The sequence below is a fragment of the Bos indicus genome, chromosome 12 (assembly GCF_029378745.1).
Source record: "Bos indicus isolate NIAB-ARS_2022 breed Sahiwal x Tharparkar chromosome 12, NIAB-ARS_B.indTharparkar_mat_pri_1.0, whole genome shotgun sequence".
NCBI classification, from domain to species: domain Eukaryota; kingdom Metazoa; phylum Chordata; class Mammalia; order Artiodactyla; family Bovidae; genus Bos; species Bos indicus.
This window is the reverse complement of record NC_091771.1, coordinates 17,840,175-17,864,816: the sequence shown is the minus strand read 5'-3', so window position 1 is coordinate 17,864,816 and position 24,642 is coordinate 17,840,175. Positions and strand designations below refer to the sequence as shown.

Here is a 24,642-nt window from a genome sequence, read left to right as displayed (position 1 = left end):
CTTAGTCCTCTTCATTTTTATTTGATTAACTCATGTCATTAATATTTTAGTTTTGTTTCTTTTTAAAACTGTGTAGGTATGAAATGTTGGGGGGAAAAAACCCACGTTTCTCTATCTAAAGACAATCATTGTTAAAAGGCAGCATGACTTTCATTAAAGGGACAAATTTTGGAGCCAGACAATGCCAGAGAGAACCCCATCACTTAACCTATCTAAGTCTCAGTGTCTTTATCTTGAAAAGAGGGATGCTAGCACTTAGCTCATACTGAAAATGAAAGTCTATCACTAGGCAAAACATTCAGTTCAGTGACTGGCATGGTTTTATTCAATTCATGTGACCAATTACTCATATTACAGTTGAGATAACACTCTCTACTTTGTTTTTTAACTTATTTTTTATTTATTTATTTTTTTACAGTAGGTCTGTTTTAAATGTAGCAGTGTGCTAACAATAAATCTCAAGATGCATAGAAGAAAAAGCAGTACGTACATGTCATTCACTCTCTACATTTTTGTATCTTTTTTTTCGCTTACTGTATCATATGCATTTTTCTAGGTAATCAAAGAATCTTTACTAATACACATCTTCTATGTCATGGCCCTCTTTGTAGAGAAAAAAAAATGGAGTTATTTTCCATTTCATACCCAGGGTTGCATATACCTTCTCTTTAGCCGAAGAAAGGCTGAATCAGCAGCTGCCAACTAAAGAGAAAGGAAACAGGGTTAATTAAGAGGAGCTATTGTGGAATAAACAGCTGGATTTACAAGGGTGTGCATGAGAATGCTTTGATGCATGCATTTAGAGAGAAAAGGATATAGAATAATTGGTGGTTATATTGGCAGATCAAAGGGTCTCAAGGGCATTGCAGGCCATGGAGGTAAATCATTTGCACTTTTCCTGCAGTTAGCGTATACGCATTTTGTGAGCATAATAATAATTTGTACTCACACAGGACCTTTCGTCTGGGGAGGAGCTCAAAGCGCTTTGAAGATGTTAATAAGAAAAAGACCTGCTCATTAAGATTGCTTGAAAAGAAAACTTCTCCTTTCAGCATATGTGCGTGATGGCTGGGAAGATTCTGACTTACAGAGATTCGTTATCACAGGCAAGTCATTTCATGTTTTCTTTTTATAACATACCATTGGATTTGGAGTACCAGTAAAACCTCTTTCTCTGGACAGTCACACCAGATGTAACAGGTAATTCAACTGTGATGCGCTTATGTGGAGATCACACTGTTGCCCAGAAAATCTGGAGCTAGAGCAAAAGCAATAAGCATGTTGGGTATTTGTAAATGGATTTTTCAGGTTGCCAGACAAAGTTATAGACTAAACTCAGTCAAGCATGCTTACAAGAAGGACAGAGCATTCCTGGTCCTATATGAGATTGTGTTTGTTAAAGAAAATTCAAAAGCAAAAATCCTAGAGTCCTTGGTCCCAGTCAACAGGATAATTTTTAAGGCTTCTATGGGGATTTGCCTGGTGGCCCAGTGGCTAAGACTCCACACTCCCAACGCAGGGCGCCCAGATTCAACCCCTGCTCAGGGAATTAGATCCCATAAGACACAACTAAGACCCAGTGCAGCCAAATAAATTAAAAAAAAAATTTTTTTTAAGGAGTTTTGCAAGCTCCCATATCAGTTTCCCTACATCAAACATACTACAGCAAATCTCTCCATAGATGAAGCCCGCTTATCAAACCTTCTCTCACCCCAGCTGTCAGTATTGGATAACTCCTTTCTGTATGCTCCCTAGGCAGGGAATATGTTGTATGTTTGAATATCTTACTTGTCCAAGTTTTTAGTATTTAAGCCATTTTTTCTTGTGTCAGTTAGATGCTTATAGATCTTCCCCACTAGAGAGCAAACTCCAAGAAGGCAAAAAAAAAAAAATCTATTTTGTTCACCTGAACATCCTCTAGAGGGCTTAGCACAGACAGGGGCTGAACCATAATACAACCTATTAATAGTTCTTAATGGGTTAATTAATATCCATTTATTCCCATTAATAGTTACTTCTTTTAATTAAGAATTGCATTATAGCATTTTGTAATCGAAAGAGAAATCGGAAACAACATAAACGTCCATCCATAGTGCACTGGCTTTTGGCACGTCTGCACAATGGAACGACCCAGTGTCACAACTAAATGGAATGAGGACCTGGAAAAATGCAATGATTTGTGCAACAAACATCTCAAGTCAAATAATATCTATCTGTTTCAGGATCTCCACTTTTTACAAAACAAAACGACAACAAAAATCCCCTAGCAGATGATTGTGAGATATATGAGATGAAGAGATGGAGAACTAGATGAGTAGAGAGATCAGTTTTTTTGTAATTCATAGAAATCAGAAGCCCTGAAAAGCATAAGTCAATTATCCACAGTATTTCTGCTGAGTGGGGCTGTAGGGAGTAGGCTGGCTGTGAGATAAAAGTGCTTCACTTCTTACTTTTATTTCTGTACTGTTTGAATTTTTAGCAGTGAATAAGTATTATTTGAAGTCATTTGAAAAACAAGAGGAAAATATCAACTTGAAGTTTGGATTTGCTGAAGCTGCCTTCAGTTGGGCAGATGACCCAATATCCCATATTTCTCAATTTCATGGCCTTTCTCCCTGAAAGAGCTTCTGGCACTGAACAAGCTGGAAGGGACAAAGTCTTCCTTTTTCCAGAGTAAGCATTTGGCAGGATTCAAACTGACTCCCTTGGGCATCTCCCTGGGGCATCTTTCCAGGACCTTGCTTTCTAAACTTGGTATATTAATGCGCTGGGACAGACTCCCGGGCTGACTCTGGACGTTGTCAAATCTCTCTGGTAACTTTCCTAGGCTTTCTGGTCTCCAATGAGACCTCGGCCTTTTTCAGTTGTAAATTAGCCTAGATCAAAATTCAGGCAGGAGGCCCCACAGCCCCTGAAATCCCTCCGCTCTTTCTTTCTGACCAGGGCATCTTCATTTTCTTGAAAATCCTGCTCTACCCATGAGGAGTCGGGGCTGGGGTGGGCAGTTGTCGGCGGGGGGTGGGGCGTGTGGGTTGGATGATCTGAAATAACCACCTGGGCTTATTTCTGAAATGACTCCTCTCTTGTTTTGACCAGCAGGAGAGAAGTCATTTGTTTTCTACTGTGTGTGTAGGTTGGCTTGCTGCCAGCACAATTCTCTTCGCTGAAGAAAACTGAACCCTCTCTCAAATGGGAAGGCAAGGGGGAATTTGTGTGAATATTATGAATCAGTGCACTTTCCTGTGATCTGGCCTGGCCCATTTTTAGTAGGGAGCTGGTTTGGGCTTAGTTTGTGGTTCCAGAAACTTGCCTAGAGTCCAGAGGAGGAAAGAATACCCTCTGGTGGTTAGAGCACATTCCTGCACTAGATACCCTGGACATCCTAAATTTCAGCCCCCCACCCCCACCCCTGACCAGCTTGGTTCTGGGACACATGAGCATTGTCAGTCAAAGGAAAGCACACTTAGAGAAATCAGCTCCACCTAAATCTTCAGTGATATAAACAGATACAGGAAGTAATATTTCTATTTCTCAATTATACTTTTTGTTGTTGTTGTGAGTTACTGGGTTATACTTTGTACAGATTAAAATGATTCATTTTGTTATTTTATTACGGAAAAATTTCTCATCATTATACAAACTATCGACCTGGACTGGATTTTTGTGTGTACCATTATTAATGATGTATCTATCTATTGTTACGCTCATTTCAGGGCCATCTGGGTTTTCCAAATGCATCTATTCTTATAAGACATTTTGGGTGCTCAGAAAGTATTACTAGTCCTGCTGATTGCTATGACATTCAGAGGTATTTGTGGTCGTAGATTCCAGTCTTCTTGTTTATCTGTTCTGTGTGTGCTAATTCACTTCAGTCGTGTCCGACTCTTTGCAACCCCACAGACTGTAGCCCGCCAGGCTTCTCTGTCCATGGGATTCTCCAAGCAAGAATACTGGAGTGGGTTGCCATTCCCTTATCCAGGGGATCTTCCCGACCCAGGGATTGAACCCATGTCTCTTGCGTCTCCTGCAGTGGCAGGCAGATTCTTTACCGCTAGCCCAAGCCACTTGAACTGTCACAGTTGGCCTGATTACCCAGGAGCGTTATCAAAGCAGATGCTCTGGAGGGGCACGGAGCAAGCCTGGTGTGGAATGCTCAGCGTGAGACGGAGTTCCCGTGGACCCTGGACTTTTGCCTTCCTGAATCTCCGCCTTTGGCCTCTCCCTTTGGGAATCGTGCCATCAAGGTCACTGTTTCCTGTTCCAAGTATTCCTTTTAGTTTCTGTTTTGTGAGAACTCTGTACAAAGCGTTTTCCCTTGACCGCCTGTCCTCCCAGGCCTGAGATGGCTTCTGTAGTGAGCAGAGCTGAATAAACTCAAGGTTCCTTCTCGAGAACTGGGCATCATTGCCTGCTTCTCCACTTGTCACCGGAGAGTGGAGTGTCCTTGGAGAGGCTGGGGCCCCAGGATTTGAGGTGAGAGAAGATAAAGTAGGTGCAGTCCATTAGTTAAGACTTGCATTTGCTTCTTGTCAAAACGCGCATTGGCCACCTGGTAAGTGACCAGCTGTCCAGGTCTGCCTGGGGCTGAGAGGCTGCCCAGGACACAGGACTTTCGGTGTGGAAACTGGCAAAGTTCCAGGTGAGCAGGACGGATGGGTCACACCAGTGTGCCTTTAGGACTCTGTGAACCTGCTGTTTGTTCCTCTCTTTCCCCAGATCTGATGAGGCCTGTTCCTTATGCCTCCCTGAAAAATCCACAATGTTTGAAAACAATCGCACACTAAGGATTTACTGCCTTTTGAAAGTGCTAGCCATGAGAAACTTGTCATTTGAGTTAAAAGTTACACAAACATGAACTTGTGTCAGGCATGCCTAAACCCCTCGACTGCAATGATTTATCATCATTTATAAGCATGTTGTCAAGGCTGACGGTTTCAGACAAAGTCCGGTGGTAGGGCGAGGGGAGTTGAAGGGATAAACAGATCAACCATAGAAATTACGAAGTGCTGGGCGAGTGGTGTGGGAGGCCGAAGAGCAAAGTGATGACTGTGGGCTGAGACAGCTGGGAGAAGCTTAATACAGGAAGTGGGATGTGGAGAGGGGTGGAGAGGACTCTGTGAAGAAAAGGTAGCTTTAAGTGAGAAGAGCCGCTTCCAGGCAGAGGAAACAGCTGCCCGTAGACCCAGGAGAGCAGTGTGTGGGAGCTGCCTAGGCTCCTTGCCCTGAAGCTGAGCTGTCAGATGGGTGATTAGTTCCAAGAGGGTGTGGAAGACCTTCCCTGTGTTTCTGTATCACGGCTTTTGCAATTATTACAGGCACACGGAGTACTTCTTTCTTCTCCTGTCCCTCTGCCAGCTTTTATAGGTTAGGCCCAGCCTCTCTAAAGAATTACCTGACTGTCTCAGTAAATATTTGGGGTGCAAAGTCCTGGAGCATTGTCAAAACTCTATGTGCCTGCTCCACCCTTCCTTCCATTGAGGCCAGCGCAGGGTGGGGCAGCCCGCAGAGTGTGGGCAAGGAAGCTATCCTTCACCTCCCTGTAAACAGGCTTAGACACAGAGACGCAGAGCATCAGCCCTGGCAACCCCATCCTCAGCAAACACAATGAACGTTTTTTATGTGAAATGGGCCAATTAATGACTATCTGTCTCCCTGACACATAAAACAGGAACTGCTCGGTAGTGGACCTTCAAAGACCTTATCACAGATTGAACATAATGAAGAATCATAGTCTTGCAGGAATATGGGGACAAGAGAGGATGGTCACGTCCCCAGTCTCGGGTGAGTCCCCTGGATGGCCGCCAAGGGAGGGTCCTTGGCTTCCTGCAGGAAAGAATTCAAGAGCAGGCAGAGCGAAAGCGGATTTATTCAGGGAGACAGACACTCTGTACCCGGAGTGTGGGCCACCTCAGAAGGCGAGAGGGCCCGGAGTAAGGGATGGTTAGTTTTTATGGGCTGGGTGATTTCATAGGCTAACGAGTGGGAGACTTATTCCAACTATTTTGGGGAAGGGGAGGGGATTATCAGGAATCGGTCCACAGCCCAATTTTGGCTTTGAATGCTTGTCCTCACAACTGTCATAGTGCCTGTGGGCTTGTCATTTAGATGTTAATATATTACAGTAGGTGTATAATGAGGTTCAGGGTGTACTAGAAGTGGAATCTCCCACCATTTGGGGCCTAGCAGGTGTAACCAGTTTTTGTTGTATCCTCAATGGCTACGCCATTCTTTTAAGGTTGTGATCCGCCCCCTTACCTCCTGTCTCAATGCTGTGAATTTACCTAAATGACCTTTTTTTCCCACAAATCCCATTGTTCTTTAGTGAAGGGAACCTCTTTCAATCCAGCAAAGACCCTGTGAAGATGTGTCTGTGAACCAGGTAACCACCGTTATAAATTGTGGGAGACAGAGGCAAAAGCAGAAAGTGCCTTCCATGAGATTTGGGAGACGGGATACCAGGAAGGTTTTTGTACCTTGTCCACCAGCTTTTGACCTGAAAAATTCCTGCTCATGATGCTTTAGTCTCCCAAATACTCCTGGGAAGATTATGCCTTGCCTTACTTTCACACTAAAAAGTCTGTATCACTATTTTCCTTTTGTGAGGAATAGACAGGGCCTTGAGTGTTTAAAGAGAAGAATCCATAGATACGAAAAAACACTGCCAAGTTTAACACTAACGAGCTGCCACTAACCAAACACTGGCGAGCCTAGGCAGCTCCCACAAGGAAGTCTTAGCCTCTTCAAACCAAATCTGTATCTCAAGTGTTCTGAAATTTGTCACAGCTTTTATTCGAAATGGTTTGAATGACAGCAGCACTCAGAAAAACTCTCTCTTATTTTTCTTGTTTTGGGTTTGTTGCTCCTTAATGCTATATGATCTTCCCTCTGTCATTCAATTTCCTTCCCTTGCTTCAAACTCTTTCCGTAAACTATTTTAATCTGTCCTATTTCCGATCCTGAATTCCCACCTTGGTTCCCACTGCTTGTGTTTATTTTTTAGTTCACGTGATCCTTTCTTGGGTTGAGAGAGCCCTGACTGCCCCAAGATATAACTCTGTCTTTAGAAGACCAAAAATCTGAGGGTAAATCATTGAGTTAATAACTGCATCTATTAAAAATATCGTTTTCACCTCCTGCTTTCATCTGTTTTATTTGAAGACATAGGTTGGTAATTAATATTTCTATGCTTTAAAAAATGGAAGAGAAATTCCACAAGATAGTGTGCATTAATCAGACACATTTTTCTTTTTTTAAAAAAAGTAGCTTTATACTTCTTTTAGGTTTGCTGTTTCTTAATCGTAGCTACAACTGAGACATCTTCTCTCCCCATCCTCTTTGTCTTGGGCATCTTCCTATCCACATCTCTTTATAAATCATTATTATTATTATTATTTAAACAGCTTTCCAATGGTTCTGCCCTTGTGATGTCAATTAGATCACTATCATTTGAATTGAGTCCTAAGGTATGGTGTCTGCTATTAGGTTAAAAGTTTCCTTGGAGTAGATCCAGTTCTTTTTAACCTTTTTTGATAAGTAATAGCTTTCAAAGTTCTGGCTTGAAGATTTTTGTTTTGAATTAGGAATTCTTATCTCTACATAATTTGAACAATCCCAGACTATATGGACATGGCCCAAGTCTACTAGACAGCTGCCCTTCATTATAGCGGTGCTGCTTGAAAGCCTAGAGGAGAATTCAGGCAGCCCTAGCAGACCAGGCGGCCAAACCAAGAACATCCAGCAGCTACTGTGAGACTATTCTACCACTTCTCTTAATCCAAATACAGCTGCCAAGTCACACTGTTCTCTCAGTTAGTCCTGGTTTATGGCTCAACGCACTTTGCATGGATCAGTCCATTAGCCCTTGGCATTCCTCTGAGTCAGGAAGCTGACAAGTGGAACTAACCCAGTTTCCAAATGTGCACTCAGAGGCAACTGCAACAGGATCACTAATTCAGGCAGCAAAGCCATACACACATGGGAACCAAGGCGGTATCAAAACGTTCCGTAGGACCCAATGTAATGTCCTCCCAGCCCTGGTGTTCTGGTAAGTAGCAAAGACACACTCTGTGACAAGATACAACACCTCTACATGGACTCCTTCTCATTCCAGCACTCAGAAGTAAACAGGCTGACTTTAGGCAACATCATCCAGGTAAGGGAGTTTTGTCTCCTGGGTCATCTTCTCTCCAAATCAGTTTCCTTTCAACTATGGCCAAGAGTTTGAGCAAGCCCTGGGAGATGGTGAAGGACAGGGAAAGCCTGGCATGCTGCAGTCCATGGGGTCACAGGGAGTCGGACCCGATTTAGTGACTGAACAGCAACAATGGCCAGGAGTATGGACTCTAGGACTAGAAATGCCAGAATTCAAGTCTTGGTCTCACCCCCATGACTCTGCTGCTGCTGCTAAGTCACTTCAGTCATGTCCGACTCTGTGCGACCCCATAGACGGCAGCCCACCAGGCTCCCCCGTCCCTGGGATTCTCCAGGCAAGAACACTGGAGTGGGTTGCCATTTCCTTCTCCAATGCATGAAAGTGAAAAGGGAAAGTGAAGTCGCTCAGTTGTGTCCGACTCTTAGCAACCCCATGGACTGCAGCCTACCAGGCTCCTCGGTCCATGGGATTTTCCAGGCAAGAGCACTGGAGTGGGGTGCCGTTGCCCTGAGCAAGTGCCTACTCTCTCTGGGACTCAGCTTTCTCATCTGAAAAATAGGGATTAGTAAGAGTACCTTCCTCAGACAAAGCACTTTGGGAGGGAATGAGTTAATCCATGAGAGCATTTAGAATAGAACCTGGCCACAGGTACTCAGTAAATGTTAGTTATCTCTCTTGTTATCATTTAATATGCTTTCCTTCCTTGGGAAGTCCTCTGGTGCCAGAGCCCTCTCGTACTCTTACTTTTTCTTCCTATGGAAATAGCAGAGGATCCAGTATCAGCCATTAACATTTTAGTGAGAAAGAGTTTCATGTTACCTCTGCCAGCTGGCTTGCTTATCAAACGTTGTCTCTAATTGTGGAGATAATTACTGTTTATGGCTTTCTGGCTACCATAAATGTTTTGAGGGAGTGGTGAAAGGTGGGTGATGAGAACAGGAAAAATCTCAATTACCCTTGACCAAAACCCCCTCCTTTTTTAAAAAAAAAAACCCTAAATCCCTTTTCCATCCTTATCGTGTTCCTTCCTGCCTTATCATGAATCACTTTCCCTTCACTCACCCTAGTATTTTATCCAAGACCTTCAATTGCCAGGAATGCAGGGTCTGTTTTCATGGGTCCTCTGCTTTGTCAGTTATTTCTGGTCTAATTTTCTTCACCCCAGCCCTGCTTTGCTGAGATAATACTGTTGTGTGGACCTAAAATGAGAAGACTTAACCTGTAGAAGTATAATTTGCACACATAAAAGTAACACAGGCTACATATATGATTACTTACCAGTTATGCCTAATTGTCTACCAGCATAGTAATGTAGCTCTGTATTATTAAGTCCTAATAACATTAACTTCATTAGTCTTTATTTGGAAATGGCAAAACTCTGTTCACATATATTGGGCTTTCCTAATTAGTTGCTGTCATAACCTTATCATTTGATTATAGCCTGGTTCATTGTGCCTGGCAAAACACAAAATTTAGGTAATTATTTCATGTAATTAAGCACATGAAATTCAACTCCCAGCTATTTGCTACATGGAAGAGACATAGGGTAAGGAATGGAAAGGAGAAGAGAACAGAGGGGAGGGTATGAAACAAAATTTTCCCATTAACTTCACCACCCAGAGTTAATATTTTTAAAACACAAGGTTTAAAAGAAGTCAGTGAGTCACAGACTTAAGTTCCAGTCATCTTTAAGTGACCATCTAATTCCAAAGCCTTTTTCTTTTTTAACACAAATAGAGATTACACTTCATGTCACAGTTTTAAACGACATAAATAACCTAACAGAAACAGTAATTTTAAAATTAAAAATTTTTTTTTAATTTTACTAATTTTTACTATTTAAAAATTAGTAAAAAAACTAATTTTTCTTAGACCTCTGAGCAAATTTGACAAGGTTGTTAATCTCAGTCTGTTTTCGTATCTGCTCATCACTCTATCTTTCTATGTCCTTTGTTAAAGCCCCATTATTTGTATTTGTTTAAATTTTGTTGGAGTATAATTGCTTTACAATGTTGTGCCAGTGTATTTTTTCTGTGAAGGTCACAGGCGCCCAGATGTTTTACTGAGCATCTTACCAACATTCCATTGTTGTTGTTCATTCGCTAAATTGTGTCTGACTCTTTGCGACCACATGGACTGCAGCACACTAGGTTTCCCTGTCTTTCACTGTCTCCCTGAGTTTGCCCAAATTCATGTCCACTGAGTTGGTGATGCTACCTAACCATCTCATCCTCTGCCACCTTCTCTCCTTTTGCCTTAAATCTTTCCCAGCATCAGAGTCTTTTTCAAAGAGTCAGCTCTTCACATCAGGTGGCCAAAGGATTGGAGCTTCAGCTTCAGCATCAGTCCTTCCCATGAATATTCAGGGTCGATCTCCTTTAGGAGGGACTGGTTCAATCTCCGTGCTGTCCAAGGGACTCTCAAGAGTCTTCTCCAACTCCACAATTTGGAAGCATCAATTCTTTGGCGCTCAGCCTTCTTCACGGTGCGACTCTCACATCCTACTCTATATGTTTTAAAAGCTTCTGTGTCTATTCACAGTGACTCCAAATAACAGATTTTTATTTCCTCTAACCTAAGGTCTCCTCCTAAGCTGTTTTCCTTGGCAGTGTCAATTATGTACCCTTCACATAGGTTCAGGATCATACCAGCTCAGATAAACACCAAATATTAGAAGGAGCTTCAACGGAGCCAACTTCAGATGTTGTCTATTGTTATTAAAGCATGAGTGGGCCAGAAGTATTGAACTCACTATAATCAGGTTAGGACGTATGGCTTTTAGTTTTGGCTGAATAAAGCAATTGTTTCCGAACTACACTCTGTAAAAACTTTGGAGGCTCAACAAGAGATTCTTAAGTATCTTAGAAGGAAAAGAGTGTATCTGAATATATGTTTTTGATTTGTCTCACGAGTTCACGCTACCGGTAATTACGTAGGAAAAATAGCTGGTGGTGATGGTGGTGGTGCTGGTTGAGTCACTAAGGTGTGTGTGACTCTTTGTGACTCCATGGACTGTAGCCCGTCAGGCTCCTCTGTCCATGGGGATTCTCCAGGCAAGAATATTGGAGTGGATTTCCATGCCCTTTCCATGACCCAGGGATCAAACCTTGGTCTCCAGCATTGCAGGAGGCTTCCTGCATTGGCAGATGGATTCTTTACCACTGAGTCACCAGGGAAGCCCAGGAAACTTGGGATTGTTTGGCCAAATGCGATGCAATTCAAATTTTATCATTCAAGTCATATTTTATATGAATGCTAATTTCCTGAGTTCTTATTGTGAAAGTGAAAGTCACTCAGTTGTGTCCAACTCTTTGTGACCCCATGGACTATACAGTCCATGGATTCTCCAGGCCAGAATACTGGAGTGGGTAGCCATTCCCTTCTTCAGGGGATCTTCCCAGCCCAGGGATCGAACCCAGGTCTCCCTCATTGCAGGGGAATTCTTTACCATCTGAGCCCCCAGGGAAGTCTGAGTTCTTATTATGCGCCAGCATTTACTTGGATTACTTTCATTAATCTTAACAATTCTATGATTGGTGTTCTTATTATCCCCTTCTACAGAAGAAGCAGAAACTTAGGAGGTGAAGAGACTTGCTCACAGTCTCAGAGTAAAAGGCATCTAAGCCTGGATTGAAACCCTAGCATTTGGCTCACATGCTCTTAAAAATGGTGATCTGCTACATCCTTAATGGTTAGAGGTGACAGCAGTAGAATAATCTATAAATTCAAGCTTTCGCTTTGTATAGTATGTTTCACCCCGCCCCTCCAATATCCCCCACCCTGTTGAATGTGTAGATTATAAATTTGAAATTTCAGATCTTCATGTGAACCATGTAAAGCGTTGGGGAGTGGAGAGGTTTCCCTTGTACAGATGTATTTGTATCTGCTGCTTTCCATGCAGTTAGTTGAGAGCTGATCTATTTTTTCACGTTCCACTGGCCAGTAGAAAGGCAGAGACTACATTCTCCAATGACCCATTCTTGTGGCACAACCTTCTTTCAAAGGGCCTTGGGTCAGTGTTGCCCAGGGAGGGGACCCTGCAGTCCGTCCCTCCCCACAGCTTTTTAGCTCCTGGCAGTTCAGATGGAAAAGAATCTGCCTACAATGCAGGAGACCTGTGTTCAATCCCTGGGTTGGGAAGATCCCCTGGAGAAGGGAATGGCAACCCACTTCAGTATTCTTGCCTGGAGAATTCCATGGACAGAGGAGCCTGGTGGGCTACAGTCCATTGGGTCCCAATTAACATTTTCACCTTTCGCTGCTCTGCAGACCAGTGAGTTGTCCCTGGAGGCGCCCTCTCCTGGCTGTTTCCAGGTCTGGCCGATTGCGGTTTTTTTTATTACTCTATGTGGACAGGCTCAGTCTGAGATGCCCTGGAGGTGAAAGGTTTATGCTTCCGGTGCCCTGCAGCTGCTGACCGGACCAAATCCCTATGAAATGCGGTCCCCTGGCACTCACACTGCCACCCTGAAGTCTTCAAGCCAACCCCCATGGCCTCCACTCCCAAAGCTCCTCCACTCCTTACTCCACCATTGTCCATCCATTATGAGAAGTGACGATTTGGAGGCTGTCATCACGATGACTGTTCAGTGGGCGCTAGAACCCTGTAACCCTCCCACCACAGGCTGATGGAGACTTGCCTCTCAGGATTACAAATCCAAAGTCAAGGAGAAGGGCCTTCTGTCCCTCTGGAAAGCCCTGGAGTCCTTCCTAGTTCTTGATCGGCACAAGGCAGCCTCATTTACCCCGTAGCAGCTTTCTTTCTGGAGTCCCAGCAGGATGGATTAGGAGAAACTGGTGAAACCAATCCATGTTTGCTTTTTCTTAAATGACTCTAAAATCATATCCTTCCTCAGCAACTCTTTTGGGCCCCAATCATTCAGTCTGTTTTCCCCTTTAACCTGAGCACCATTTCTGTATTGTTATGGCATTTATTTCTTTAATGTCAGGAACCCAAGATTCATCTGACTACCCCTCTGTCTGTCCGTCCACCCCTCTATTCACCGAACCCCTTGCTCACTGTAAGGAATTTACTGAGTCTCTCCTATGAGGGGTATTCAAGCAACTGGAATTACAGTGATTAATAATGCACAGTCCTTGGACTTCCCTGGTGGTCCAGTGGGTGAGAATCCACCTGCCAATGCAGGGGATGTGGGATTGATCCCCGGTCCAGGAAGATCCCACATGCCACGGGGCAACTAAGCCCATGCACCACAAGTACTGAAGCCCATGTGGCTAGAGCCTGGCTAGTGCTCTGCAATAAGAGAAGCCACCTCAATGAGAAGCCGGTGCATGGCAACTAGAGAGTAACCCCCACTCCCCACAACTAGAGAAAGCCTGCTTGCAGCAAAGAAGACCCAGCACAGCCAAAAATAAATAAATTAAAAAAAATTTTTTTAAAATAATACACAGTCCTTGTCCTTGAGGAGCTAAAAGTCTATTGGAAAGATTGAAAAATAATCTGGCAGTTACAGTTATCATAATGTAGTAAGTGGTGTTACTGTCTTTCAGAGTACCAGGGGGACACATGCAAGCAGCCTTGATCTTCCCCTTCTGTCTTTGAGTATCAGGTATATTCCAGGATCTCATTGTGACTTCTGACCAACCTCATTAGGCTCTTCACAGTCTGGGCTAAAGTCCAGTTTATAAAAGGAAAATGGAAAACCCCACACCCTTTGATAATGAATCAACTCATTTTGGAAGCGAAAGTAATACTGAGAGAAAACATGTTTTCCAGCTTGAGTCAGGTTTTCTTCCTTTACTCTTTAAAATGAATTACCCAGAGCACTGGGAAATTATCAGGATCCTTACCAGTTAATTCCAAATATTTATTCTGAATTGCAAATTCACTTCCCAGGCTTCAGTGAGTGCATTGCAGTGTTTATAGTTAAGATGTCTCAGAAGAACAATTATTTGGTCATGCACCTTAACTCTAAACATGCTGATGAAGCAAGCTATCTGATAGTTCTTTCTCAATGTTCTAGACCCAGCAGCACAGTCATATTTCCAACGGGTCTTAACTCGGAACATCTGTGCTGCTTCATTACACCCTATGCAGACTTCCCAGAATAACCGTGACATAGGGTTCGCTTTCCCAAGAGCAACATTTTGCGCTTCATCCTACTGCTTCTAAAATGTACCTTTAAATTAAAAGTCATCTCCTTCTTGGATCCCCAGTGCAGTTAATCCTTTCCCCCTGCAAGACATCCTGATATTTATAACAAGCTCTCTGATTATGCTTGGCCCATTGTTGGCCTGACCCAATATTGGCTCAAATGTCCATTCATATTGTAGTAAAAAAAAAAAAATTCTTTTGGATAAAAAAGTGAATACAGTTCACGCCTGGTAGATTCTAGACCCTATACTAAGCACTTTCACTTACGTTTCTTCATTTAATTCTCAAAATAACTCTGTAACGTGGGTAGAATCTTGCTTGGCACACAGACGATGCCCATAAAACATTCACTGAGTGAAGGAAGAAATTACAGTTCCCATTTTACAGACTAGAAAACTGCAGATAGAAAAGGTCACGCCCTTTGCTTGAGATCACTGCCTCCTCGTTCTCTAGGCCCCCTGGACCGCGTGCTTCAAAGTGGATTGTGTTCTGGAAGACTTAGGCTGCTTCACCATCTGATGGCCTAAGGATTTTCTAAGTCATTGTAATCAACATTTACTAAGCCCCCTCAAGTAGTCAAAAGTCCTTTAATCCTCAACTGTGAACGCATAAAGCAAGGCTTTATCTTTGTTAGATAAAAGTCTCTGCTGAATCTCCTTGGTCTTGGATATCAACCATCCAAAGAAATGTAGAGAAACTCTTCAGAAAATTCACAGGGCAAAATTAATTTTAATGACTTTGATTTACATAGAAGTGAAGTGAAGTGAAGTCGCTCAGTCATGCCCGACTCTTTGCGACCCCATGGACAGTAGCCTGCACCAAGCTCCTCCGTCCATGGGATTTTCTAGGCAAGAGTACTGGAGTGGGTTGCTGTTTCCTTCTCCAGGGAATCTTCCCGACCCAGGGATTGAACCCAGGTCTCCCGCATTGTAGACAGACGTTTTACCGTCTGAGCCACCAGGGAAGTCCATTTACATAAGAGCTCATGAAATAACTGTTGTTTACAGACCCCAAATCTCACCACATCGCCGTTGGTCTGCCCTGCCGAGTCCTAACCCCTGTCCGGGCTTCAGGACCCATCTCCCTTCCCTCTCCCTCCCAGTGCACCCTCTGGGTCCTGATCCTTCCACCCAAAGCTTATTCCTATCTGTGAGTCACTGCCTGTGATCCATCCCAGCACCGAAAAGACTTGTGTGCCTCCTCTGGACTTATGAAAAAAAGCAAGGCCATGCTCTTGATTTCACTCACAGTCCTGTCTCCTTTTCTGGATTCACTATAGCATTAGTCAGCCCTTGTGGCACATGTCGTAGAGTCCTTCATCTTGTCTTCCAGCTGGCTTGGACAGTTATCACCCCCTCATTCTCCTAAACATGTCAGGTAAGTGGTGGGCGTAAGAGGCAGGTTGTATAAAGTCCTATTAAGTACTTCTGATAAGCACACCCGTCCGCAACCAAGCACCAAATAAAAGAGGAACCCTGACACGCTCTCCCTTTTCATGGCCTGAGTTCTGAATCTCCCCTGCACAAAAGAAGAATCTTGCTGCCAACGGCAATGTTTACAGCTTTCTTTCCACAAACTGCACTACAGCCTGTGTTCCCCAAACCAAACCAGCCCAAAGATGAGCGCTGCCTGTTTCCCCAAGACCTCTCCCTCCTCCTGTGTCGCTCGCCTGAGTTAATGACACTGCCTCCACTGAATCACCACCCAACCTCATCATTCACCTTTTCTCCATCCCCTCACCTCTCTCTTTTCTCTCTCTTTCCCTCCTCCTCTCCTTTCCCTCTCTGTCTCTCTCTCTCCCCTAAATTCAGTCAGCCAGTCCTTTTTTATTTTATCTACTAAATACTTTTTCTATTCCTTTTTATTCCCTACATCTCCTGTCTTGATTCAGACTCACATTACACTAAGTCCCCTACATATGGATGAGTTCTGTTGCAAGAGCATGTTCATAAGTCTAAGTTTTTTTCATTAAGTCCAACAAAGTTAGTCTAGGAACCCAGCTAACACAATGGGCTGTATTGTACTGTAATGTAATTTTAGGTTTATAATACTTTTCACACAAAAAACAAATGCAAAAACAATAAAGAAAATATTCTGAATCTTACAGTATAGAACCTGGAAAAGTACAGTAGTACAGTACAACTGTAAAAGACCTTCTTAGCAGTACCCACTACATCATGCTGCGTTTACGCTTGCTTCTGGACATCCTGGCCTTGAAATAAAGCTCCTGCACTACTGGGCTCTATACACTACTGCAGAGTAGAGTACACAAAAGCACAACTGCCTGTAGAGGGTGCGTGCGTGTGGGACCATGTGAACTGACTTACACGACTGGACATGTGAACATACGTTCGCATTTTTGAAAGTTTGCAACTTGAAGGTTCACTGGTAGGGGACTTACTGTCTTGCTTTCTTAGACTGTTGCAATATCTCTTTAACTGGTTTCCCTCCTCCTGTGTCTCCCAACTCTTGTTCCAAACCCATTCCTCACATGGTTGTGTCACCCTCTTGCTAAACATCTTTCAGTGACTTATAAAACCACGTCCAATTTTATTGCGAATTTCTAGCTTAGACTCTAATCAGAAAACAATGATCTATAAAATCTCTTTTAGGATGTTCTGTTAAGATTCTCTTTATACCTAAATGCATGATCTATATTAGAAGATGCTCCAACAACATAGGAAAGGATGTGTATTTTCTGTTTCTGATTTACAGAAAGAAAGGTATATATTCACTATTTACAGTGTCCATATCCTAACCCTGTTTCTGCTAAATTGATTTCATGATTATATTCTTCAATATCTGGTTGGTCATTTTTTGTTCGATATTTGGAATTTTAAAAGCGCAGTATTTACAGCTACAATTTAACAGTGCTTTGTAAAAATTTCCATTTCTGGTTTTTTTTAAAGTTGGAAGATACATTGTTGCATAACTTTTGCATCTTCTTGTGACTAAAACTTTGACCAATATTTATCTATAAAAAAAGAATAAGTCTAAGATTTTTTTAAATTAATTTTATTTTATTTTTAAACTTTACATAATTGTATTAGTTTTGCAGATTTTTTTTTTTAAGATTTTCATCTTGGAAATAAAAATGCCCTTCATGGAATGGCTTTTCTTTAAATTCCCAGCCTTCTCTTCTGCTGTTCCCACTTGATATTCTGATATTAATTGTACAACCTGCTATAAGTCCTTCAGAACTTTTCAGATACACCTAAAATTTTGCTGGTCCTGAAATTCCCTGCGTAACTATGTTTCAGGTTTATATCTGGTGTAACTGTTATAATGGAACAGAACTGTGCCCAGCTGGGATACCTTGAGCCCCTAGCTTAATCTAATTGCGCTTTGGAAACTCCTAGCACCCGTGCTAACCTGCTTCTCACCACATTATGTAATCTGTGTATATGTCTGGGTTTCCCACCAGACTGTAAGTCCTTAAGAACATGGAGCTGACCCTCCTCTCTTTTTGTCCCCTCACAAGGCCTGAAACTTGGTAGGTTGCTCAGCTTTCTCACGCTGTACCTCACCAAACAATTTCCATGCACCAGCTCAGTCTGAGCCTTATCTCATCCTATCCCCTCCTCATCATGTCCAATATGATTATCATCCTGGGTTTCCATCGACCCTTCACTCCCTTTTGCTGTCTGACCTGACTTCTCCAGAATATTCGTGAGTGCTTCTTGGCAAGAGTCAGCTTCTCTCCCCTGTTCTATTTCCTCATCCTTCCTTGGGCCACCGCCTCCGGATTTGTGGTCTCTGGCCTCAGAAGTGGTTTCTTGTGATTCAACCCCTGGAGAAGGAGTTGGAGAGAGATCAGACATCACAACCGTTCAATGCTTTTTGTTCTCCAAGGCACTTCTAGTTCGCAGTTGGACTCATTGAATTGAAAAACAGTTGATCCGTGGACAGGGACATCTACGAACACTCAGAAGTTATAGTTCTCATTATAACTGCATCAGTTTGCCTTGCTTTTAATTAATGACTTTCTTGAAGAGTTAATTTGTATAACATAATGGTTGATTCAGATTCTTTTAAGTTGCAAGGAGCAAAACTCAGTCAAGCTAGCCTGCATGTGGAGGGGGAGAAGCTCCTTCATATGGAGCAATATGAGAGACAGCGGTCATGAGAACTCATGACTGGAACACGTGATAAAGCTGAAGCTTATGGGAACTGAACCTAGAAAGTTTCCAGGAAGTGGGCTGGCCCCAGGGACTACCACTCGCCCCCCTTCCTTTCTCAGGGGCCATATCATCTCTTTCTTCCCACTATCCTTTTCGCTCCCTGTCCCTGCATATCGTTCATCTTATTCATAGCATATGAAGAAGATGAACATATGCTTGGGTTTTGTTCCTTTATAAATTCAGCTTACATAACCCATCATGTTCTCTTCATTCTTTCTCTGCATCAATTTCATTCTCCCCATATTTTTTTTGGCTTCATTTCCTTAGAGAGAGTTGGCTCCAAGTTATCTTTTTAAGCTGTGGATGAATGTATCTGTAATCAGTCAAATTTGCTCCATTTCCATGGCTACTATTTTGGTCAAATCACAAATATCCCCCCTGAATTAGTACAATGACTTTTCCTACCACCGTCTTCCCTCATTCCCAATCCATCTTCCATACCCTTCAGAGAATTCCCATCATCTTCATGATAAAGTACAGATGCTTTAACACCCTTATGTGACTCTTCATGATTTATCCTCATGACCTGGATCCTTGAGTACATTTCAGCCTCAGTTCTTCCCACTTCTCAATGTTGTACTCTGCCTCTCATCTTTTTGAAAATATTTCTTAAAATGCACCACATTCTCTCTTACCTCTGGCTATATGCCATTCCTTCCAACTGGAAAACTTTCACAACTAGTCTTCTCCTACTTAATCTTCAGCTCTCAGCCAATCGCTTCCTCCAGGAAGTCTTCCTTGACCAGGTCACTTGACTACACTTCTGTATGCTCGCCTAGCACTGCACTTTCCCTATCATTAAGTCCCATAATAAGCAAGGAACATGTGTATTTTGCTCACCACTGTATCCCTAGGGCATAACAGGCACTTAATAAATACTTAATAAATGAGTGAGGGCCCCACCATAGGTCACTGGTGCTATTAGGCATCGGGGGATGGGAACAGTTTGTGACAACCAGATGCACCTTAATTCTAATTGACAGATCTTAAGTAGGTTCAGAAAACGAAGATCATGGCATCTGGTCCCATCACTTCATGGCAAATAGATGGGGAAACAGTGGAAACAGTGTCAGACTTTATTTTTTGGGGCTCCAAAATCATTGCAGATGGTGACTGCAGCCATGAAATTAAAAGACGCTTACTCCTTGGAAGGAAAGTTATGACCAACCTAGATAGCATATTCAAAAGCAGAGACATTACTTTGCCAACAAAGGTCTGTCTAGTCAAGGCTATGGTTTTTCCTGTGGTCATGTATGGATGTGAGAGTTGGACTGTGAAGAAGGCTGAGCGCTGAAGAATTGATGCTTTTGAAGTGTGGTGTTGGAGAAGACTCTTGAGAGTCCCTTGGACTGCAAGGAGATCCAACCAGTCCATTCTGAAGGAGATCAGCCCTGGGATTTCTTTGGAAGGAATGATACTAAAGCTGAAACTCCAGTACTTTGGCCACCTCATGTGAAGAGTTGACTCATTGGAAAAGACTCTGATGCTGGGAGGGATTGGGGGCAGGAGGAGAAGGGGATGATAGAGGATGAGATGGCTGGATGGCATCACTGACTCAATGGATGTGAGTCTGAGTAAACTCTGGGAGTTGGTGATGGACAGGGAGGCCTGGCGTGCTGCGATTCATGGGGTCGCAAAGAGTCGGAAATGACTGAGCGACTGAACTGAACTGAAAGTAGGTTGGTGAGAAGAAAAGTTGCCCTTGGTAGGGACTATAGTCCTGATAGACAACATGGTTGAAATATTCAGCACCCTGGTGGCTCAGCAGTAAAGAATCTGCCTGCAATGGAGGAGACCCAGGTTCAATCCTTGGGTTGGGAAGATCCCCTGGAGAAGGGAATGGCAACCCAGTCCAGTATTCTTGCCTGGAAAATACCATGGACAGAGGAGCCAGGTGGGCTACAGTCCATGGGGTCCCCAAAAAAGTTGGACATGACTTAGTGGCTAAACAACAATCGCAAACACCCAAAATCTGATCTCTTTTTAATGACCCTGAATATTACATGACTTTACCAGATTGTAGGTACCCCATGAAGTTCAACCCAAAGCCACCTACTGATCACCCTCTCCACTCCCATTGTAACAAAATTAGAATACCAACTCCTTGCTGTGACCTACAAGGTTTCCCAGGATGGGGCCTCTGTCTGACACCTCATCCCACATGCTCTGCCTCACTCACTGTGCTCCAGCCTGCAGGCTTCCTCAAACACTCCCAGGTATTCCCTGTCTCAGGGCCTTTGCATTTGCTGTTCATTCTGCTTGGAATGAACAGAATGATCCCTAGATCATCAAACAGTGAGAACTTCCTTTTCATCTTTTGGTTCTTAGCTAAAACTCACCCTCCTCAGTGACGCCCTCCTCGGTCACCCTGTATAACATGTCACCCACCCCTTCATAACATTTATCATAAACTAAAATTAAAATCTGAGTGGTAAAGAATCTGCCTGCTAATGCAGGAGATGCAGGAGATTCGGGTGGTTCAATACCTGGGTCGGGAAGACCCATGAGGGAGGAAATGGCAGTCCACATCTGTATTCTTGCCTGGGAAATCTCACGGACAGAGGAGCCCGGCGGGCTGTAGTCCACGGGGTTGCAAAGAGTCGAACACGACTTAGTGACTAAACAGAAACAACAACAACAAAATTATCAGATATATTTGCTGATTAATTCTCTGCCTTCCCCATTAGAAGGCAAGCTCTAGGAGGGCAGAGAATTCATCTGGATCACCCTCTACTGCGTCATCAGAATCTAGAACAGTATTTAGGATCATGGCTGTTCAATAAGTTGCTGAATGAATGAATGAACAGGAAGACTTGCGCCCAAAGTTGGCACAAGATTTCTTCTATTTGGACCCTCTTCAGATTTTTTACTGCAATACAGTTTCCTGAGAGAAATGCAAAAAGGGGACAGTCTAGCCAAATATATGCTGACTATCCCTACTGAGGCCCCTGCATCATCTGCTGTCCCCTGGCTCCCTCATCCTGCCCCCATCCCCATTTCTGACTTGACCTTTTCTTCTGGCAATTCAGGGCAGTGCCAGACCTCAGCAGCCTTTCTTTCCCCTAATATTTGGGGCCACCCTGAGCCTGCCTGGGCCTCTGGGGTGCGTGCCAAATAGAAAATGCATGTACATCAAGTGTGACTTGGAATAAGAAAGAGGACTGATTGGAGCTTTATATCCCTGGACTTCTCCCCACTTCACTGTCCTTGGTGCAAGACTGGGGATGGGCCCTTCACTCACGCTAGGGATGTAAAGTTTACTGACCAATACGCTAGGCTGCAAGTAATCCAAAAGGCATGGGTTGCGAAGAGATTGAAATATGCAAAAATCTGTTAGAATGGTCCCTTGCCAAGTGATATTTGTGTTTCATAATTCCACCACTTCACATCAAAATCCAGCGCTAAACACACAGCAGGCTGGATGTCTGAAGACTTGGAAAAGAACCACTGACAATACTAAAATCAAGGGATCTAAGCTCCCTTTGAAACTGTAAAGCCTTTGTTGAGGAACGTCATGGCTGTTCTGCCATAACCCGAGGCAAAACCGGAGAAATACCTTGGGGGCACTTTGTACAGCCCACTGGCCCGGCAGGGGCCTTGTGTACATCCAGTCTTGAAAATGGATTGCCTGATCATGCAGCAAATGAAGCTTTATTATGCATTTGTCTGGTTGAGAAGAGATAAAAAGCGTGGATCAGATGGAGTGAACTGTGGCCAACGTTTGGAACGGGCTTTCCAGTGAAAAACAAGTTCTTAATGAAGAGCGGCTTGCAGTTTCAGATCTCTTAAGAGAGAGAATTTGGGGTCTGTAATTAGAAATTTTACATCAGGTGTTAGGTTCACAAAATGGGCAGGGCACATTCTGGAAGCCCAGCCCTGGAGGACAGCGAGTCAGTGTGTTCACTGCTGGCCGGGCGGCCCCAGGGGAATGACTCGCAGGGAGGGTTGCGACCAGAGCTGGCCGAAGCCCAGAATGTCCAAGAGCAACGAGTTATCCAAGAAGAGGCAAGGGCCAAGCCCCAGAGAGTCTGGAAACACAAAGGGGCCACTGTTCTCCCTGACCAGGGCCAAGAAACCGCCTTCGACCTCATGCTTTTCACTCAGTTAGCAGCAAACTCATCTGTATGGCTTTAAGGGTAAAAATCTGGCCAGTGTCAGAAGCAGATGACACAAATGCAGATGTATTTGAAAGTTACCAGAACAATGGGAAATGATGACGATGTTATTGTATCGAGACGGCTAAATGGCCTAGAAATTTGGTGGTTTTGAGGGGGCTTCCATTCTTCATCAATGCTTCATCTCCTCGCACTGGAGTGCTTATCTCTTTGCTTTTCCGGGGAGGTGTTACACAGACTCATTTGCATACATGGTCCTGTGGTTCATTCCAGATTGTGAAACATTCAGAGCGACGATGGATGAAAGCAATCTGAAGCCAATTTTGCCAATTGAACTATAGTGTTTAGCTCACGAGGTGTTTTCCTCAATTAAATTAGTAAACATTGATTGAGAATCTGCCTATCATGTGAAAAGCTTATACACAAAAATGAACAGGATTTGAAACGCGAGGAAATGAAAAACAAACCGGCAGCCTGGAGATTATAGTTAATCTTCTCTGAATTGTCTCCACAGTTAGAGACAGGAAGTGAGCTAACTTACTAACAGCCAAAAAGGAGACTTTTTCTGGGAAAGCTCCCTCAGTATAGCCAAAACAAATATTTTTATCTGGGAGAAAACAAAAGTTAAAATGAATGTAATACTGACCTTCACATTCAGATGCTAGATAAGTCAAAAAGCTTCAGTAAAAATACTGAACATTTGCTCTGTGGTAGGTACTGGTTTTATGAAATTAAAAATACATGTCCTTAAATTTAAGGACAAATTTAAACATATTCTGTCAAAAATGGATATAATACAAAAGTATGTTCCCTTTCCTCAAACCTCGTTTTGTTGCTGTTATTGTTGTTTAGGAATGTTAAATGGAGAAAAAATAAAAATTATCATAAGTGAAGTTCTTGAATTTGGCAGAGTCTATCATGAATTCCTTGAGTACAAAACAAAGAAATATGGACAGGGTGATGGTAGAGTAGGTGGATTTGTATGGTTAATAGTTCACACCCCAACAGCACTGATTTATTAATTGATGGCTGCTGTGTCCCAGAAAATTCTTGAAGACATCAAGGCTATGGGCTAACTGGAACATCACACATCTCCAAATACGGTCACATTCACAGATTCGGACATGGACATATCTCTTTGGAGGTTCAAAGAGATTCAAATGTGTAGTGAATTCACTATTTAATCCTCCATATAAATGGACTGAATTCTCCATTTAATTCACTATATGTTTGAATCCAGAATGGTGAGATATCTGAACCATTCTCTTTCTGACATTGATTCCTTACTCTAGTTCTTCTTTCTTCTATCCCTGCCTACCTTCCTGCCCCATGTCCAACACTTAGCCCAGCCAATTTCTACCTTCTTAGGAGCTTCTGAGTGCATCTCTTCCAGGAAGCCTTCCCTGACCACTGCAGGCCCAGCATTCAGTGCGATCCCTGGCACATAAAGAGCTCAATAAATATCTGTTGAGAGAATAAATGAAACTATCTAACCAGGCCAATGATGATGCCCACATTCTCTGGAGTTACTGAGAAGTGATAAGTTTTCAGTGATGCCTGGAGAATTTCTAGCAGGAGATGAGACTATTATTAGAAGGTTTGTTAATTCTAGAAAACCTTTCCATTGAAACCACACCATGAATATTTAAAGAGAATCAGATGTTTAACCTAAACTCCTTTTTATTCTCAAGGCCCAAGAATGTAGGGAGTTAAAAGACAAATTGCTTTACTTTCCACTGGGCTAATGACTTTAATTAACACTGAGCAATTTTGGACAGTGGGAGTTTTTTGCCATGTTGTGTTTTGGAAAGAGGAGGATAAGGTTCTTCTGATGAAAGCTTCCCATTGTAACCAGGATGAGGAAGATAAGGGGCCTTGTTCAGCTTGTAAAACTTCTCCTGATGTAGAGCAACACCAGTTGGATTGAGTAGAGAGAACTCAGCTTATTAAAAGCAGTTAAAATGGCACATTCTGAGGCTTTGTAATTGGTTTAAAAATTGAAGTTGCTGGACTTTCCTGGTGGCGCAGTGGATAAGAATCCACCTGCTAGGGGCTTCCCTGGTGGCTTAGTGGTAGAGA

General features: G+C 43.1%; 1 protein-coding gene across 1 annotated transcript in view; it reads left to right on the top strand.

The window, feature by feature from the left end:
- The first annotated feature begins 4,341 nt into the window (after window positions 1–4,341).
- Window positions 4,342–24,642, top strand: part of MED4 (mediator complex subunit 4) — a 45,594-nt gene continuing 25,293 nt past the window's right edge. Inside the window, exons 1-2 of the mRNA XM_019971264.2 lie at window positions 4,342–4,473; window positions 5,669–5,781. Coding sequence (XP_019826823.1) covers window positions 5,744–5,781 — 38 coding nt within the window. The 5' untranslated portion in view covers window positions 4,342–4,473; window positions 5,669–5,743. The remainder of the gene's footprint in view (window positions 4,474–5,668; window positions 5,782–24,642) is intronic.